Source organism: Physella acuta, unplaced genomic scaffold (assembly GCF_028476545.2).
Source record: "Physella acuta isolate Inbredline_101_S28 unplaced genomic scaffold, ASM2847654v3 ptg001534l, whole genome shotgun sequence".
Lineage (NCBI taxonomy): Eukaryota > Metazoa > Mollusca > Gastropoda > Physidae > Physella > Physella acuta.
In genome coordinates, this window is record NW_026733049.1 from 336,829 (window position 1) to 355,927 (window position 19,099).

The 19,099-nt window shown below is 33.8% G+C and overlaps 2 protein-coding genes across 2 annotated transcripts in view; both read left to right on the plus strand.

The window, feature by feature from the left end:
• The window catches only part of LOC131928710 (uncharacterized), a 46,086-nt gene that overhangs the window by 17,928 nt on the left and 9,059 nt on the right, over positions 1-19,099 (plus strand). The window lies entirely within an intron of this gene.
• LOC131928708 (uncharacterized) lies at positions 897-9,524 on the plus strand. The gene is made up of 11 exons (XM_059284795.1): positions 897-1,164; positions 1,410-1,627; positions 2,131-2,400; positions 3,051-3,269; positions 4,793-5,044; positions 5,816-5,991; positions 6,187-6,337; positions 6,683-6,821; positions 7,470-7,645; positions 8,102-8,248; positions 9,138-9,524. The coding sequence occupies exons 1-11, from the start codon at positions 897-899 to the stop codon at positions 9,522-9,524; spliced, it is 2,403 nt and encodes an 800-aa protein (XP_059140778.1).

The window sequence follows — 19,099 nt, forward strand, 5'->3', positions numbered from 1 at the left end:
GACAGAGAGAGAGAAAGAAGTGTGGACATGGGCTTGTATATATTAGGATAGTTTTGAAGTCATTCTTAACATGAGAATACCAGCAAATCTTTTTTTTTTATCATCAATTCATTTTGTATGAATGTGTGAACATTGGTGTCACTAGTAAAGCAGTTTCTTTAGTGTCTTTCTGTATGGTATGGTGGAAATCAAACACTGTTACCATTTGCTCGCTGGACTTCTTCCAAAATAAGTGCCTGCAAAGGATCAACACTATATCAAATTAAAAGTAACTAAGAGAAAAGGAGTAAGAAGCAATTTCAGTAGTAATTGAAAAAATAGTGTTGGATAGGCCATATACTGAGGATGAGGTCAAAGGAAATTACAGCTATTACAACTGGACTCAAAAAGGGAAAAACAAAAATGAAAAGCTTAGGCTTTCTTGGAGATGTACAGCCAGGAAACAACTGGCGAAAAGCATATTATATTGGGAAATTATCAAGAAGGTTAACACAAACTAGCAGAGAGGCTACAAATTTCAGAGGACTGACCCTTTTGTCCCCAAGCACTGATGGCTAAAATTATAATTAATTGCCTTATTAATAATATTATATGGGCCAAGGCTGACTTTGCTCATTAAAATCACAGCTGTAATGTCATATTTCATAGTTAGGTTTAGGGTGGGTTCATTTTTATAGCTGTATATTTTAATATACTTTATACAAAGAGGTACTTTGGTTTTGATAAAATGTAACTAGATTACTTGTTTTCAGTTGTTCTTTAGTTACATAAAATAGATTAGTTTCATTTTTTTAAATATGTTCTTTTCAATTTGTTTATTAAATTTATTTTTTTTCTAGAGAACTACAAAAATCTAGACTTTGTGTAGGACGTGTGACTGATATCCCTGCTTAAAAATGAAATCATACAAAGACATTTCGATAAATATCAACTTGGTTGCGTCGGCAATCAACCATTTGCAGTTTCTAGAAGAATGTGACAAGCACACAGATTTGAGAGATGAAAGGTTTTTGCGTCAAGCACTGTATAGGTACCAGTACTTTTGGTTACCTCTGGCAGCTAAACATAAGAAAAAGGTTCTGGAGGCGCCTCTAGATATAGCCTGGGTGTGGCACTGTCACATGCTGTCACCAGCTTCATACTGTACCGATTGTGTCAGAGTAAGTTTAACATAAACATCTTTCTTATTCATTCCTATTTTTTTTTTAGCAAATAAGAAATTTAAAAAAAAATGAGATATTTTTTCTATTAAACATTTGCATAGATAGTGAACTATTTGTATGTCATTCTGCAGACTATAATTCAACTAATAAATAAATGATTTTCATTTTATACTTTCTGGACTGACATATTTTTAAAAATTAAAATGTTTATTCCTTTTTCTTATAATTATGATTCCTAGATACTAGATGGTGTGATTGTTGATCACACTTTAGAAAGAAATAAAAGTACACGATCAAAGATGTTGCAAGAAACAAAGCGCCTTTGGGAGAAAGAATATCCTAATGACCCTTTTGAAATAGATTTGGACACTGGATTTCTGATACAGCAGTATAAAAATGGGCAGACAACTTTCTCTTACAACATTCTAGAAGCTGCTGGTCGGCAGAAAGAATTTGGTTATCAGGTACTGTTTTCATTTTGTACCTTACACAAAAATTGATGGAAAATTTTTAAAATCATGTTTTTCTTCAAAAGAGTTTATTACAAAATCATTTCTGGCACAATTTATCATAAATGAAGTATCCCCAGATTTAATATCTGTTCTTCTTGAAAAAAAACTTCATAGCCGTTTTACTCACGAAACTGCATGCCAAATGCTCAGCAACAATTAATTCAATTACATTTCTGATCAGGTTCTTAAAAAAAATGAGAAGTACTCTGTTGCTTCCCAAGTTGTGAAACCCACACTTTTATATTGTTTCAAGCACTCAATCTCACTTTGTTTTTACAAAGCATAATAAATTAATGGATATTTTTATTTAAAAATTAGTGTGTCTTTTGTAAGATGTGCTCTTTAATAATATAAATGTATATTGTATTGTACACTCACTGCATGAAATTTTGTTCCATGTTTAAAGAAAGATTGGCTAATTTGAAAGTGTATAACATTACATTTTAAAACTCCAGGTTAGTCTGCCCCACTACACTGATAAAAAGTTTCTAGAGAGTTCCCTAGTCAGGTACAAAAAATTTCTGTACCTAAAGACCCAGCGACCAAACATGTTCATAGTTCCCTGTTACGACATTGACCTGATGTGGCACACCCATCAGCTCTACCCTAAGACTTACAAGGAGGACACGGAGAGGTTGTTCAATAAAATTTTTAACCATGATGACAGTGTCACAGATCGGAATGAGGGATCCAAGCTTTACAATTCTGACTTGGCTACAAGAGAAGTGAGTCTTAAGCTTACACTCACCATACCATGTTGATATTTATGTTTCATTTTCAGACTTTTTTAGTTTTACACTATTTACAGAGCAATGATGTAATGTAATACATATAAAATGTTTAGATGACTATCAATACTCTTGACTAGCACCCATCAGAGCTGGGAGGGTTCAAGATTTGATCAAAGAATTAATGATTTATCAAGATTCATGATTTATGTTAGTAATATTAGTAATTATGTGTTTATCTGGTATTGTAACTGATTTATTAAAGATTTAACAAATCATCATTTTTCATAATTTAATTTTATTAACATAAAACAGATTACATAGAAATAGCACTAGACTGCAGTAGCATAACCCTGTAAGAGTAATAACAGATTACATAGAAATAATAAAAATACAGAAGCATTACCCTGTAGAAGTAATAACAAAGAATCAATTTTACTTTTTCCTTAATGTCACTTTAAATAAGCATCAAGCATGCAGAATTTTGATGATTTAAATTCTACTAGCTTCCAAAGTAATTTTTTTTTAAACAGCTTTATTAAAGTAAGTAATATTTTATGTTCTACTTCTGTAAGGAAGTTTGATCAAAGTTTGAATAGTGGATAAAATGTTAATATAATAATAATTGGTATATTCATCCCTTCCAGGCTTGGAAAGAGGTGTTTTCTGAGAACTTTGCCTTATTTGGAGCCATGTACAGGGGAGAGAACCCAGTAGGAAAGCTGCAAACAATCAAGCCAGAAGAAATCATGCTGATGAGAACCAGAATATCAAACCTAGCTTTTGAAAGAGTGGAGATGAAAGTATCTCCAGCCACCATAGGCAAGCCTCGCTTGAGTGTGTCCACTGCAGTCAATTCAAAGCAGGTACAATGTTCTCAAATCTTGGGTGTGTCCTATTTAGACCTAGTGATCTATTGGGTAGATGAATCAGAGTTCATGTTTCTTGACTTTGAAGTTTCTTGACTTTGGCTTTGAAGGGGGGGGGGGGGGGGAGTTCAGATAGGCAGATAGTGTGAAGTCACACTTTTGCATTTTAAATAAACCGTGAGTGATCTCCCCAAAACTTTCTTGAATATTCTTATATAAAATAACGGGGGATGGGAACTTGGGCTATAGACATGATTTTTAATCCATTTTAAATACTTAATGTTTTAAAAATAGAATAAAATCTCGTAGACAAAAGAATTGCACACCAAGTGAACGCCAAATAAAAAAAGTGCATAATAATGCGCAATATTATTAGTACTTTAAAAATTTACATTAGTTTTTTGAGAAATCGGAAGTAGCGTAAATTACTACTTCCGGTCAACAGAAATTACTCAAAATTTAACAGAAGGTAGAGAATTAGATCTTTTACTTACATGTGAAATTTCATTTATCTATCTGAAATAGTACTCAAGTTATAGGCTTTTGAAAAATTCAAAGTAGAAAAAATACCACTTCCGGTTATCGGAAATGACTCAAAAGTTGATACGGATCTACAATTTTGATAAAATACTTATATGTTAAATTTCATCAACCTAGCTGTAACGGTACTCAAGTTATCGTGTTTACACACGGACAGACAGACAGACACACAAACATACGGACAGAATTGCAAAGCCCAGTTTTTCAGACTGGATTACGCATTAAACCTCTTAATTTTGATAAATCTGGATTGTTAATTTTTGCCCGATTAAAATAAGTCCTCTATACTTCCGGTTATCGGAAATGGCTCAAAAGTTGATACGGATCTACAATTTTGATAAAATACTTATATGTTAAATTTCATCAACCTAGCTGTAACGGTACTCAAGTTATCGTGTTTACACACGGACAGACAAACACACTTACACACGGACAGACAAACACACACAGACCTCAGTGAGGTGTAAAACGTTGAGATTTGTAAAAATCTCGATTTTTTTTTTTGCACGATTACAATACTTTCTCTATACTTCGTATATACGAGAAAGTAAAAAATGGTAATTTTAGAAACAGAATGTAAGCCATAATTTCACATTTTTGAAAACTGTTTTTGTAAATGTAATTGAAATTAATATACTCTAGCCAGACTCAGTCAACATTTTAGAAAGAAATTTGATGGTTTTTTTTTTTTTTTTGTTGGCTTTACATTTGTTAGCAGAAGTACTTGATTTTTATTTTAGCAATAATATTTAATACATTTCTTTAAAAAATTGGAAATACATGTTTTGTTTCCTTTCCTTTTAAATGCCCTAGACCACCTCTAGGCTGAATAATGACCTTTACTTTTAGAGCTCTAAATAGAAAAAAAAAAATCATACTACTTCCCCCATCCTTCAACTAAGCTTGTCATTTTTTAAAAGACTGTTTTTATGTTACTTTCAAAAGATGGCCTCAAATGAATTATTATTTTTTTTATACAGGAGAAGCTCATCTCAACCCTCAAAGGCCCCAAAAAAGTTTGGCAGAGCAAGTCACTTTTCCATGTGAACTTCAACACCCGCTCTGTAAACTGCTTGATGTTCAGTCTGCTAGATGTGACTGGTTGGGGCTTCTTTGGCTCAGAAATAGCTATCATGAGCACCACCTTTGACATGCTGCCCGTGCTTGAAGCTATCCCTTTTGGACAGAGGTCCACACAGGAGCTTATCACCACCCAGCACTGGAACTTTAAGGTCAAGTTTTTACCATATTGTTTTTATTAACTTTTTTATAGACAAACTGCAAAGTGGTCTCCAGTTCAACATATCCGCCTTTATTGGGATTTTATTGGGCCAGAGCCTGTTTATGCATCGATTTATAAAATCCGCATAGAGGAACGGGGTCCAAGGAGGGTTTTTTGTGAGGAGGTAGGTTGGGTCAATGTCCTTGTTTTTATATTAACACAATTGTTACATTCTGTGACTATCACAAAACTTGTAACCTGTACACAAAATGTCTACATTTAAACAGCAATGCTCCTGATAATAAAATTGTGGTGTCTTTATTTGTATAAAATTAGTATTTTTGCATCAAATGAAAACAGAAATAGGAGTCATGAACATAAGGTGCCTCATAACTTTTTATAACACTGTGGACGATGTTAGAAAATTATATTTAAAAAACTTTTTTTACATTAAAAGAATAAATCTTTAATACCTTCACACGTTTTCATTTGAAATGGGGGGGGGGGGGATTGTTTTTTAAAAATCAATCACTCACCTCTACTTATGTATAATTAAACTGATTTTTTTTTTTTTTTTGGATTCCTATTCAGTTTTTCTTCCAGACTTTTTTCTCCGGGGGGGGGGGGGGGGGACTTGAAATTTTCGGGGGGGGGGGGGGACGACGACACACACACACACACTGTTAAAAGTATATATTTTGCCTGGAAGAAACTCTGTTCCTATTAGAAATACATTTTATTATACCTTTCTTTTTCTTTCTTTTAAAAAATAATTTAACAGATAGACTTTAAAGTCAACATTGGCCCAGTGAAGAAGGGACCCTTATTATTGTACCTGAAGGCAGGCCTGTATGAGAGAGCTGTCATGCCAGAGCACTTAGAAAGTATGTGGGGTCCTATCCCTCTCCCACGTCTACCACCTGGGGCAGAAAACTGGTGTGAAGTGGCATCTCACAAGTAAGCAAAAACTGCATTCTCTCCCTGAAATAGTTATTTTAATGAAAGGGGAGGTAATCAAATTTAGATAACTAAATACAGGGTACTTTTGAAAAATAATTGCTGTTGGTATGTCTCTTTATGAATTTACCAACACTTACTTTAATTAATAGGTTTGTATGTATTTCATTTTAATTTGATTAAAATTTGTTTCAGGGTGACTAACCACAGAGGAGTGCCATTGTTCACTTGTCGCCTGATCCACTCCCAGCCATTGCTTCAGTCAGCTGTACATGTATTTTACCAGGACAAAATGGTGGCTGTTGGTCATTTAGTGGGCACTGACCAGTTGCCGATCCCCATTCAAGCAAGTCAATTTATAATGTCTAAGAGTTATATTTTCATAGAAAGTTTAAGTGCTACCTTAAATCAAATTAAATTTTAAACAAAAAATTTTAATACTGGTTTTAAACCACTTTGAATACATAATTAAAGTGTAATTTCTCTATTTTTTAACATGTAATTTGTTTTTTTTTTTAATTTAATTATTGGTAAACTAATGCAGTGAAGTTAAAGCAATATTTTTGCTTTGAAAATGAAAACACATAAACTGTAATTAGTTTAAAGTTTTATTTCTAAAAATTACTAACCACTCACCTGAAAAAAGATATTTTGAATCAATGCTGATCTGTGAATGCCTTATCTTAACCAGGTAAAAAACAGAAAACAGTGTGTGACCTTGAACCCAAGGGCAGCTGACAGGGCAGTTCTTATCAAGAACCACTCAGGGGATTGGGCTGCAGTGGTTGGTAGATGGATACGTCAAACTCGAGGGGTTGCTGGAGTAGACGGTAAGATTTTTGTTTATAATTAAGCTGTTTATAGTTTTTTTAAATGTGAAGTTTTATTAACCTGCTGCTTTGGTTAAGTTTGGTTTAACCTTTTGAACCCTTAGCCTCTGACTCGAAAATCCCCATGCCCTTAGAGCAATAGACTCTCAGTAAAAAAAAAAGATTACAAATAGGCCTATAACATCAAAGTTAATTTTGTTAATTTAATTAATTAAAGACAAAACAAAAATATTAGTTTGTGGGAACAGCCATGACAGGACCATACCACGAGTCAAATTTTTTGTTACGTACTTTTTTGATTTAGCATTTTTATGTACGGGCTGTTGATCTGGGGTAAGGTGTCCTAGAGCGATTTATTGGTCTGCTAGAGCACAAAGATTTAAGACTGACAAAAATAGCGGTACCATGGGATCAATAGGTTAAAAATTACTTTTACTTCAGATAAATTAAAATGGGAAGCTTTACTATTTTGCTGCTTTAATTAATTTTAGCTTGAAAAATTTATTAAAGCTTGTTGAAAAGTGAAAAGGTTTGTCAAGTCTTCAAAATCAGATAATTTAAATGGGAAGCTTAACCTTTATGTTGCTTTGATTAAATTTTTTTTATCCACTCTTCAAAAGTAAATTTACAAAACTGTAAACTGTACAGGTACCCCAGGTAGGGCTGGCAGGAGAGGTGTGCCTGGAAATGCTGGAACTCTGCATGTGAAGATCTGGAGAATGAAAGAACGAGATCTTCAAGAAGTGGTGCTCTCATATGACCGTTCCATTTACACGTTAAGTGTTGCTGGGGTTAGCATTGACCTCAAGGCAGGAGTTGTCATGGTAAGCAATTAATGACATCAATCAGAACTAATTGTCTTAAGTAATTAATGGCATCAATCAGACCAAGCTATTGTCAGTAATTAATGGCACCACCCAGAGCTAATTGTCATTAGTAATTAATGGCGTTAATCAGAGCAAATTTTCATGGAAAATAATGACATCAATCAGGAGCTAATTGTCATAAAAAGTAATTACTGACAGTAATTATAGTGTATTGCCAAGTTAGGTAATTATTGGCATAAATCATGAGCAAATGGTAAATGTAGGTAATTATTGGCATAAATCATGAGCAAATGGTAAATGTAGGTAATCACTGCCATCAAAAAGTTTAAAATATATACATCTGTCACTGCCATGACACAAACCTGTATAAGAGTATACAATTGTAGCATGACTAAAGATTGTGAGTTAATGATATTCTAAATTTGTAACTGCTCTGAATGAATGTTGCACCAGGTGGATGAGCACTGTGATGATGTGGCTGAGGCTCTAGCCCTGGCCTTCAGCATATCCCTGCTGCATGTGCTTTGCCAGCCCCGCCCTAAGGACTGGAAGCCTGGAAAAACTATAGAGTCCTGTGCTGGATATCGAGGAACAAAAAAGGTAAGCATAACTAGGCCACTTACATTTTTGTTGTATGTTTTTTTTTTCACACATAATTTTTTTAAAAAATTGAACAAGTTAAAAGATTTAAAATCACAACAAAAATAGCTCATTGTGACCATGGAAAATCTATTTAAAAAGAAACACACAAAAAAAAACCTAGTTTTATAAATTAATAATAAAGTTAGGTTGTTTTGATTGAAGACAAAGCTTAAACATTGTCTAAAATTAAAAAAAAAATGTTTATTATGAGACCTAACAATATATAAAGATAAAAATATCAACAAAAGTGGTATGTGTTAACTTTAAGATGTACATAGAAATTATTTTTTGTTAGCTAGACTGCCTAGTGATATAATAACCAGAGGTTTTTAAAGTTTTAGTATCTGATGTATTAAATACAAATTATTGAAGAAATGAATATATGTTTCATCCCCAAATTTTGAACTTATCAATACAGGGTTAACACTGAGTCACTCTACCACCTACCTCAATGTCTCTTAAAGTACATGAGTATTGTGAACATTTAAGTTACTACCTGAATGTTTGCTTACACCACATTTACACTTGCAACCAGTGTTCGCTCTAAGGGGGAAAAGCTCCTGTGCAAAACTGTATTTTCTGTGTGTGGTGTTCTAAAAGTCTTATACAGGGATAAATTTATTTTACAGTATCAGTGCGCAGCAGTTCAAAACTACTGTGCGGCAGTGCACCTCACAGCTTAGAGGGAACATAGCTTGCAACATGTATTCATGTATAGAAATAACATTTTTCACACAGAACATGTAAACTTACTTGCTGCGACTTATTTTTCTAGACATATAGATTACACATGAAAAGTGTTAAGGTATTGTTAATGGATATGTTACTAGTTTTAACTGTTTCCTAGGTAACTTATGTTCCTTCTGAGGACCTGGCCTTTATCATGGCTGCAGGTTTCCTGATGGCCACTCCAAGCAATCATTTTGTGGCACAAACCTACGGGGTGCACGCATGCGCTGGCTGCGGTGGAGGGGATGTTGTGGCTAGTGATTTTAGTGGTGTCGACTGCGGTAGTGTCGGGGGTGGTGACATCGGGGCTGGGGGTGATGGTGCTGGCGATGGTGGTGCTGGGTGTGGGGGTTGTGGTGGTTGTGGTGGTTGTGGTGGAGGCGGTGCTGGATGCGGAGGTGGGGGTGCTGGATGCGGAGGTGGGGGTGCTGGATGTGGAGGTGGGGGTTGTGGAGGAGGATGTGGTGGTGGATGTGGTGGAGGGTGCGGAGGGTGTGGAGGCTAAAACACACGTGACACACAGCTCTCCTGCTTGCTAAATTAAGAATAGAGCCACTACTGTTTTTTTTTAAAAGTGATACAGATAAAAAAGCTTTCATAAAATCATTAACATGTTTTCGATGCACAACATATATTTTAAAAGATCTGAATTTTATTTTCTCCTAATAAATATACAATTTTATGTTTTTGAGGTATTAGTTTAAGTTGAACTGAAAATATTTTGTAAAAGTTTTGTTGTATGGGATAATGTTTTTTTTCACTCTGTAAAATATGTTTTGGTGATTTGTTTTCACTAATTTGAGTTTAAAGCTTACACAGTTGTTTAAGATTCGTGAATTTGTGATACACCTTTCTTTATATTATAAACCACTTGCTAAAATACAAACTCATAAAAATTTTAATATATTTAACATATCAATTTTGAAAAAATAAAACATTTTAAGATTGCAGAATCCAAGAATATTTATTTAGCTTGGGGTACCACTTCCAACTTTGGTTATATTTATATATTTATAAAACAGATATTTAGCAGAATATTAGAGGATACAACTGCCAAAACTATTTTTATACTAATCCATCCATACTTTGTGATTGCTAAAAGTGTTCCAACTTTGTAACATTTGAAATACTCTTTTAGTGCAACAATTTTTATTTACACGGTAACTGTAAGTCACACAGTCAAAACACATGGAGTGTGAAACTGTGCTTTACTCAAATACTGATGTATTAGTGTAAAGCCTGAACCAAGTCCTTTACCAGTTTGGTTATCTTGTTGTTGTGTTATTTAAACAATAAGTGAAAGTACTGTGTTATTTATAAAGTTTCAATTGTGATGATTGTTGTTAAATATAGTTATATCCCACTTATAATGATGTATCTCCCATATTCAGAGGGTATAGTTTATATTGTGCTGGTCAATTTATATATTCCGCTCACTTGTTTAATTTAAAATCCTATGCAAAGGTTGTTTGGAAGAAGAAAAATATTATTTACTTAATTATATATTATTATCAGCATAGAAAAATAGCCTGGTAATTTGTATTAGTTTTATTTTTACTTTGGATTTAAATTTGTTACCTGTTGGAAGGTTGATGCTTGTCATTAACCTACCCCATTGGGTCATTGCAATATTTTTATAATTAACATTTTTTTCCCTGCTCTGTATTTGTGCATGTAAATGTTTCTTTCCTTCTCTGCTAATTAAGCTAATATCCACAGCGCCTTGAAAACAACGCACAGTTTAATTTGAGTAATCCACTCTCTGCTCATTTTTTTTGGACAAAAAGCTCCCTGCTGTTGTAATGGTGGGAAAAAACTCTGTGAAATTGTACTAAAAATAACAAGTTTACTTATTCAAAATAAAATGTAACTTGTGTTTTTTTAATATCTATTTTGTCAGCCAGTAAAACATTGTGATATTTTAATTTTTTGCTCATATTTCAATTTTTGTTGTGCATTTACCTTAATATGGTTTGTTTGTTTTTTTAAAATATTCTTCTGTTTTATGCATTTATTACAGATATTATAAACACATAAAATTAATTGTTCAATTAAGTAACATTTACATACATTTGCAATAGTAACAAATGCTGGAGATTTTTTACTGCTTATAAAATTTCATTTTTTTAATACTTAAATAGAAATCTATATATTAACAGTAATCTCACTGACTAAATTGTTTATCAACCTAATAGCTGAAATCTGCCACAAATAATGTTCAGAATTTTTTCCAAAATTGGAAAAGTAATCATTATATATTTATTTTGTTTTGTATAGTATATATAGCTTTCATACCTTGAAGCTAAAGAGAAAATTTTGAAAGAAAGTGGGAAGAAATGGTTGTGCAATAATAGTATTTTTTACCTGTCTCAAAGTTGACAAGTTTTCTAATAAGTATATTTTGAAAAAAAAATTTTATGGCCTTCTTAAATGTCTTGTTGAGAATTATTTCATCTGAGCAAATTTATCAAGCTTGTTGTATCCATAATTAGTATTTAATTATTTTAGTCATTTGCTGATTATTATTTAATAAAGTCTTTTAAATTATGTATTAATTTTTTCAATAAGTATATCAAGTAAGAAACAACACAAGTTTTTATAATTAAAAGATCTGGGACAATTTTTATTTAATTTTTTTACTTAAAACTTGAACTTTGTTTAAAATACTAATAAGTTTCAAATAACATTTGTTTATTTTAAATAGTTAATTCACAAACATTAGGCCTATCTAAAAAAATTGTGGTTGTATTTTTTGTATTTTTATTAGATGTAGACCACTTTTTGTTGTCTCTTCAGTGATATCTTTGTATCAGTAATAAAAATATATATTCTTATTTCTTGAGTTCTTTCGTTTAATAAAATCACATAGAAAGTGTTTTGGGTCGTGAGTCAGCCCAGGTGGATATGTGTACCTAGCTTGGTTTGGGGCGAGTCTAAACAGTGTTGGGTCTGATAAGGTCGTGTCTGAAAAGCAGCTTTAGTTGGGATGTTTGTTTATTATGTGGCAATGTTTATTTTTATTTTCTTACATTAAGTGTAAGTTCACATAACAAATACTAAAACATATTTACGTATGATGTCCTTGGGTACAATTTAAATTGTAAACATATCCGAAAGGCACTTTATTTCACACTTGATGTTCCGTTACTGATCTATCTTCCTTCTGCTGCAGGCCACTATCTTTTAGATAAATGTTACTTACGAACTCCCCATTGGCCAATCTCAAATAAAAAACAAATTTTCCACACAATCCTAACAATCACGCACAGTGGCGTCGGAAAACTATATTTAGCCTATAGGGGGGGGGGTCTCTTCTAATCTAAGATATTACAGCGTTTAAAACATGCTTTATGTCTTTTTAATTGGAATCATATTTGAAAAATTGAATGCAAAATAGGTTTAGTTACTTTTTTTTACCAATGTCGGTTTTGGTTATTTTACTTAATTGCTTATCTTTTTTTTTTTTACATTTAGGCTACATCTTTTACATTGTGTATTAACTTGTTCATCAAGTACACAACAATACATGTTTTTGTAAAAGGTCTGGGGCAGTGAACAAAGCATTACTTTACACTTTTTCTGATTTCTGAAAAAAGATCACCTCTGGTGGGCTGATTTCTTCAAAACTTTTCATGTAAGTCTAGACTCTATGACAATTCATTGTGACATAAAATTTGCTGAATTAGTAAATTTTTTTTTTAAACTGTATCTGTTTCTTTTATAAAACACTAAGTGTGGAGATCACTACCACCGCGTTTACACTTATGACATGTATACTAGACTTGACCTACTAAAGTGTATACTAAACATGTTACGGGTATATGAAACATCTTCTGAGTCGCAGGGCACAAAACCACGCTAAGCGAAAACATTGGACAGGTTCTGAATTTTCAGATGAGTGCGCATGCGTCAAAAGTAGTAAGTGCAGCATATGTCTCAGCTGATTGCAAAATTAAATATAGATTCTAATGATTTTGAGCACGATTTCATAATTTATAATTTCTCTAGGCCCTGCTAAAATTTACATTTTTATAATTACTTTTTATTTCTTTAATTAAATTCCAAACACGTTTAAGGTTTAAGGCATTACAATTTTGCCTTAAAACCAGTTTAGGTATTAATTACGAAAATATTAATAAATTTAAAAATATAATTGAACCAAATTTATCTCCAATTTTTTCTTGACCAACATATCATTTTCCGTCTGACATGAATAAATCTATAGGCCCACCAGAATGTGCTCGTGGGATCTCACATAATCAACTTACTATAAAAACAGGCAGATAAAAAAGTCATAGGCTAATTATTTAGGTTTAAAATTGGACATAATTAACATAAAGAAACGAATTGGGGTGGGGGGGGGGGGGGGGAATGTCATAGGCCCTACTCTAAAAACTAGATCTACTTTTATTCTGAATAATAGACTCAGTATAGTGATAACACGAGAAAAATGATAATTCCACTTAATTAAGTGATTAATTCGAGTGTTAAATAGTCTTTTAAGAGGTGCAAAATCGAAAGTTTGAGGGGGGGGGGGGTGCAAATCGAAAGTTTGAGGGGGGGGGGGGGGATGCAAATCGAAAATTGAAATTTTGTCCCCGGGAAGGGTCGCTACGCCTCTGGGGGGGGGGGGGGGGAGACACACCATTAAGTGCCGCACCGGGTGACACCCGACCTCGCTACGCCACTGATACACAGCATTATATTTATTTAAAAAATCTGTCTAACTCCAGTAGCTGGCATAAAATTTATAAAATCTTGCATGTTCTCTAATTTTTAGATAATTCATTGTTGAATCGCAAGCACCAGAGCCGGCGTTAGGGGGTGGCAAACGGGGCGGCCGCCTTAGGCCCCGCGCCTGAAGGGGCCCCGCGCTTTAGCACTGTCATTATTATCTTAATTAGTTTGTAAATTTAAAAAACAATGTTGCTGAATTCAATGGGGAAAAACTAAATGGTCGAATGCCGAAGTTGTTGATTGTTATAACTGAGGCCACGGTTGATGATGGTGAGTTATCACCCACCTGAACTGGGAAAGGCCGTAATTCGATACAAAAACAGTTTCGCACTTCCCCTTTGTGTAGGGTACGGTCGCCTGGCATTTGACCTGAGCTGACTGGAGATTGTTGGATGCGAATCAGCCCCCGACCTGACATGGGTAAAAAGATACTCTATTGTATGCGGACCGATGAAGACGTCCTTTTAGTGAGCAGAGGGATGCCTGTAGTAGACACAGTGAATGACCTGATGAACGCTAGTCCTGACTTTCTCGTTGTAGATGTCGTATATGTAGCCCTACTTGTCTTGGTATAACAAAATTAACATTCAGTCGCGTGCAGAGGGGTGGGAAGAGGGCGATGAGGGGGGGGGGGAGGCCCTTAGGATCTATATCAAGGGGCATTAGACAGAGTGATTTATTATTATTTTTTTTTTTAAGAAAGTTAAAAATGTTGATGTAGCATGTTTTCCCTATCATTAGCAGGTTTACGTCATGGTGTCACCACCACCCCCCCCCCCCCCTCTCCACCCTTGTCGGAATTTATCAAATTTGCTCTTAAAAGACTATTTAACACTCTAATTAACCACTTTTTAAAGTGGAACTATCATTTTTTGTATATGTTTTGCTATTTTTTTTGCCTTGGTGTCACCCCCCACCCCTAAATTGTGTCAACCGGTGCGGTCCGCACCCCCCCCCCCCCTCGCTACGCCAATGCTTTTATATTAACAATTAGTCATCAACAAACAATTTAAACAACTTTATTTTCCTAATTATTTGGCACGTGATTGAATTTTCTTAAATGATTTGGTATGAATTACATATCTGTCAAAAGTGATTTAATATCTTAGCAAGAAAAAAAAACACTAAGAACATTGGGTTAAAACGTGGGAGAGCTAAACATCTGTTATTAAAGTCTTATAGACTCCAAAACATTTATGTGTTATTATGTGTGTAGTGTGTATGCATATTATATAGGACTATATATATACACACACACACACACACACACATATATATATATATATATATATATATATATATATATATATATATATATATATATATATATATATATATATATATATATATATATATATATATATACATATATATATATATATATATAATGGAAGAAAGCAGGCCCCGCGCTGATGGTTGGCCCTAGGCCCCGCGTATTCTTAACGCCGGCTCTGGCAAGCACCGTGGCTACACCATTTTCCTTTTTTTAAAAAAAACCTGTGTGCCCACTATCTTTTTTTTTTTTTACTTTGATTTCTCTTTATTTTAATTATCTGGGCCTATATAGCAGACGCTCCAGGTCAAAGGTCATGCTTGTTTTATAAAATGTTGTATAACATGTTCTGCAAGTGTGAACGCTAAAGTATACATGTTCTGTGGAGAAAATTGTTCCAGATAAAAATAACCTTTGGCGGGCTTTGTGTTCTGGAAATGTATAGTATACATGTCGTAAGTGTATACGCGGTATACCGCTGCATTGCCTTTAATCAAATATGTCTGTATGACATCCCAGAGTCCAACCCTGATGGGTACCTGGCTAAGGTGGCTGGGCATAGTACTGACCACACTATCTCATGATATGCCATGGTCATTAAAAAAAATGGTAATTTAATTTAAACAAATAAATTCTACTTAATCTGCCACATGTGTCTTGGAGATGAATGGCAGAATATAAACTTAAATTTATTTTTTCAGTTCACTGTTGTTATCATCATATTTTTCCTTTTTGTGCCTAAGACACATGCTGCCGCCTAAAAAATCTCCCTCCACTTTTGTCGGTCTCTGGCAATTTCCTGGCAGTCCTCCATGACAGTCCTGCCTCCGTCTCCATATGCTTTCCTCACTGTTGTCAGCTAGCTCATAAAAATAGGCCATTTTGTTCAGTCATCCGTTACAACTATGCATAGCTTCGATCTAGTCTATGTGACTTAGTAATGTCTATCTAATGCTTCATTTTATCTAAACTCATTCAAGCACTCTTATTCAACTTATAATTTTATTAAATAATTTTATTTTAGTGACGCCGCCCTAGAGGCTCAATTTGTTAGGCAGGTTGGATTTATTACATGTAGATTTAGATTTATAAGAGAACAAGGTAGTACAGACACGCTTGACCTATTTTGAACTTCCTAGCTCAAAAACTTATTACAAAAAGGGGATCTCCCTTCCACACACTCTCCATTACCATACTTGCCAGTCCTGTTATTCTGCACATGTTACTTAATGTATGCAGTCAATACATTTAGATCTGCATCCTATTATTGTACATTTGCTGTAATTTCTGTGTTGTGGAGTCTTGATGTCAATGTAGGAATATTCAGGAATATTCAGTTATCAAATAAGTCAGTAGGTCTATTATATTGTACTTAAAATTTAGTGACTGTCAATAGTGTTTAGTATCAATAACATAGTAGGCCACATTTTAGTGTGCACTTTGGCTTTGATTCTATAGTAGGTTATACCAATGTCTAGTTTAAACATTTAGTGTCTAGACTTTGGATTTAGAGGTAACCTTAAAGAGAGTATTATAATGAAATTAGTATGACAGATATTGATACTACAACTCCCAATTCTAATCAGAAACCTAAATCTAACCTTTTTTAATGTACTACCAGAGGCGTATCCAGGTTTTCGTTGTAGGGGGAGCGAAAAGTGCAAAAAAAGGCGCCGAATTTTTAACACGTTCTATATACGTGTATTTTATATATATATATATATATATATATATATATATATATATATATATATATATATATATATATATATATATATATATATATAATTACTAGCTGTATGTCATTACTTCGCTATGATGTAAAATAAATTGAAAGTAGCACTCTGAAGAAATAAGAAAAAAACACACAATGTAGGCCGACAAATCATAAATTGTATCAATCTAAACCAAAAAAAAAAAAAACAAAATATACACACACTACAACCAAAAACAATACAATGAACGTAACACAATCTGTTTTGTAATTCTTGTAAAAAAAATTCTTACATAATAATTCCTGGGAAATTATTTAAGACAAGTAAAATAGGAGAAATAATCACTCTCTTAATATAAATATGTATATATCTACACATTTTATTATAAATGACAAAACAAATAAATAATTACTTTAAAATATACTGAAGTTATTTATCACTATTCAGGTTTACAAAATATTTTTGTCTGTAATCAGAATTAAATATATCGTCACCATAAATGCTAAAGTAGTAAAGCATAATGAAAGTATTTGAAATCAGAGTTGGTATAAAACAACACTTTTAGATTTAATAGGATAACATTCGGAATAACAGCCTACATTTAACTAAATACCGGTCTTTTTTAGTTCAGATCATATATTTTAATTAACGACTGCTTCTTTGTGTTCTTTAAAGATGATTTTTTAACATAGTGATAGCTATGGGTTAGATCACTGTATTGTTCACACACCTTTTTACTGGTAATTGCAAAAACAATATTCACAGAGTTTTACGTTTAAAAAGCTAATTTTCTGGCGGCATGGTACTTTGGTACATCATTACGCGTTTTTCTACATGTACTTAACAGATCAGTTCGGGTTGGGTTGGGGAGGGGTGGGTTCAACTTCATTCACCACTGTCCGGTCACTTTAGGTCAATTATCCAACCCAGTGTATACTTAGGTGTGACATTAATGTCGCTATACACAATTGTGGTGGTGAGGTGTGTGGGGGGGGGGGGGAGATAACCAACTCAGAGTGAACATAGCGTCAGTTTTTAGATGACTGTTCTAAACATACATATGTATTACACGTGTATACTGATTCAGAAATAGATTTAAATTTGTAGCAGTGGTATTATAACAATATTTTTTTTTACAGAGGGTCCATGGGGGAGGGGGGTTGTAACTGTTTCATATAATTTGTAATCTTAACCACTATCGCCCAAACTGTAAGAATACTACTACTTCATCGTGACGACGTTGTTGACCTTGTCAAAATTGCCCCACCGCTACGCAGTTTGCCCATAAGTAAATTTAAATAGAGGTGCCACATCAGTTGTATTTGTTTCTGTATTGTATTTTTTTTTAAATTAATCACACGATTCAAACTGTATATATAAAGTAATTATGTGTGAAGTTTCATGTATAACATTTTCTAATTCAATTATTCGTAAGCAAATACATTATACAGTTGACTTAAACTTAACACCCCTCTTGCCAAGTGGTACTACCCGTAGAGGTTTTTTTAAGCATTGCAATGCATCGTAATGGTTATTTTTAGAATGGCAAACTGATGCAGCTGTTAATACGTGTTGTAAACGTAGACACTACTAGACTAGTACATTAATGCTTAATTGCTGCATGAAAAGAAATCTTGTGATTTAGACAGATGTGCCGACCAAAAATATTTTTTTAACAAATATCATTGTGTAAAACTCTGAGTTTAAAAATTTTCCAAAAAGGCGCCACTTTGCTGAAAATGGCCAGAGGGGGAGCGGCCGCTCCCCCTGCTCCCCCCCTGCGTACGCTACTGTGTACTACGGTAATGGGTTGTTTCCTGTTTGATCTGAGATTCAGCAATTTGATATATTGAATCTGCTTCCCTTTTAACAGTACCTTTCACAATAGTAGTCCTGTGTCTCAAATTAGACTTCACCATAGTTAAAATTTTAAACTTAAATTCCAAAACTAACTTCAGAACTAGCAGTTGGTACCTGTTACACTTGAATTATAGGCCTATATATTTTAATGTTATACTTGTTTGAGAAAAATATTTTATAAAATAGTTATTGGTCAAAACGCAATGTGCTTTACTACACGTAGAACAATATTAGTGACAAAGCAAAGAAATAACTAATTAGCTAAAAATCCGACACATTTAAAACAGAGTTTCTTCCAGAGAAGAAGCCCCCCCCCCCCCCCCCCCCCGAAATTTTTTTTACCGCCCCCCCCCCCCCGAACGAAATGAAATTTGTATAATTTATATAGAAAATATATACTTTTAACAGTGTCCGCCCCCCAAAGAAAGTCTACCGCCCCCCCCCCCCCCCCCCCCCGAAAATTTCAAGTGCCCCCCCCCCCCCCCGAGAAAAAAG

Bases quoted from the DNA above. Each gene is read 5' to 3' on its own strand.
- LOC131928708 (XM_059284795.1), top strand. From the start codon at position 897: ATGAAATCATACAAAGACATTTCGATAAATATCAACTTGGTTGCGTCG. The intron at 1,628-2,130 runs GTACTGTTTTCA...TTAAAACTCCAG, and splicing joins AGAAAGAATTTGGTTATCAG to GTTAGTCTGCCCCACTACAC. The intron at 5,045-5,815 runs GTCAAGTTTTTA...ATAATTTAACAG, and splicing joins CCCAGCACTGGAACTTTAAG to ATAGACTTTAAAGTCAACAT.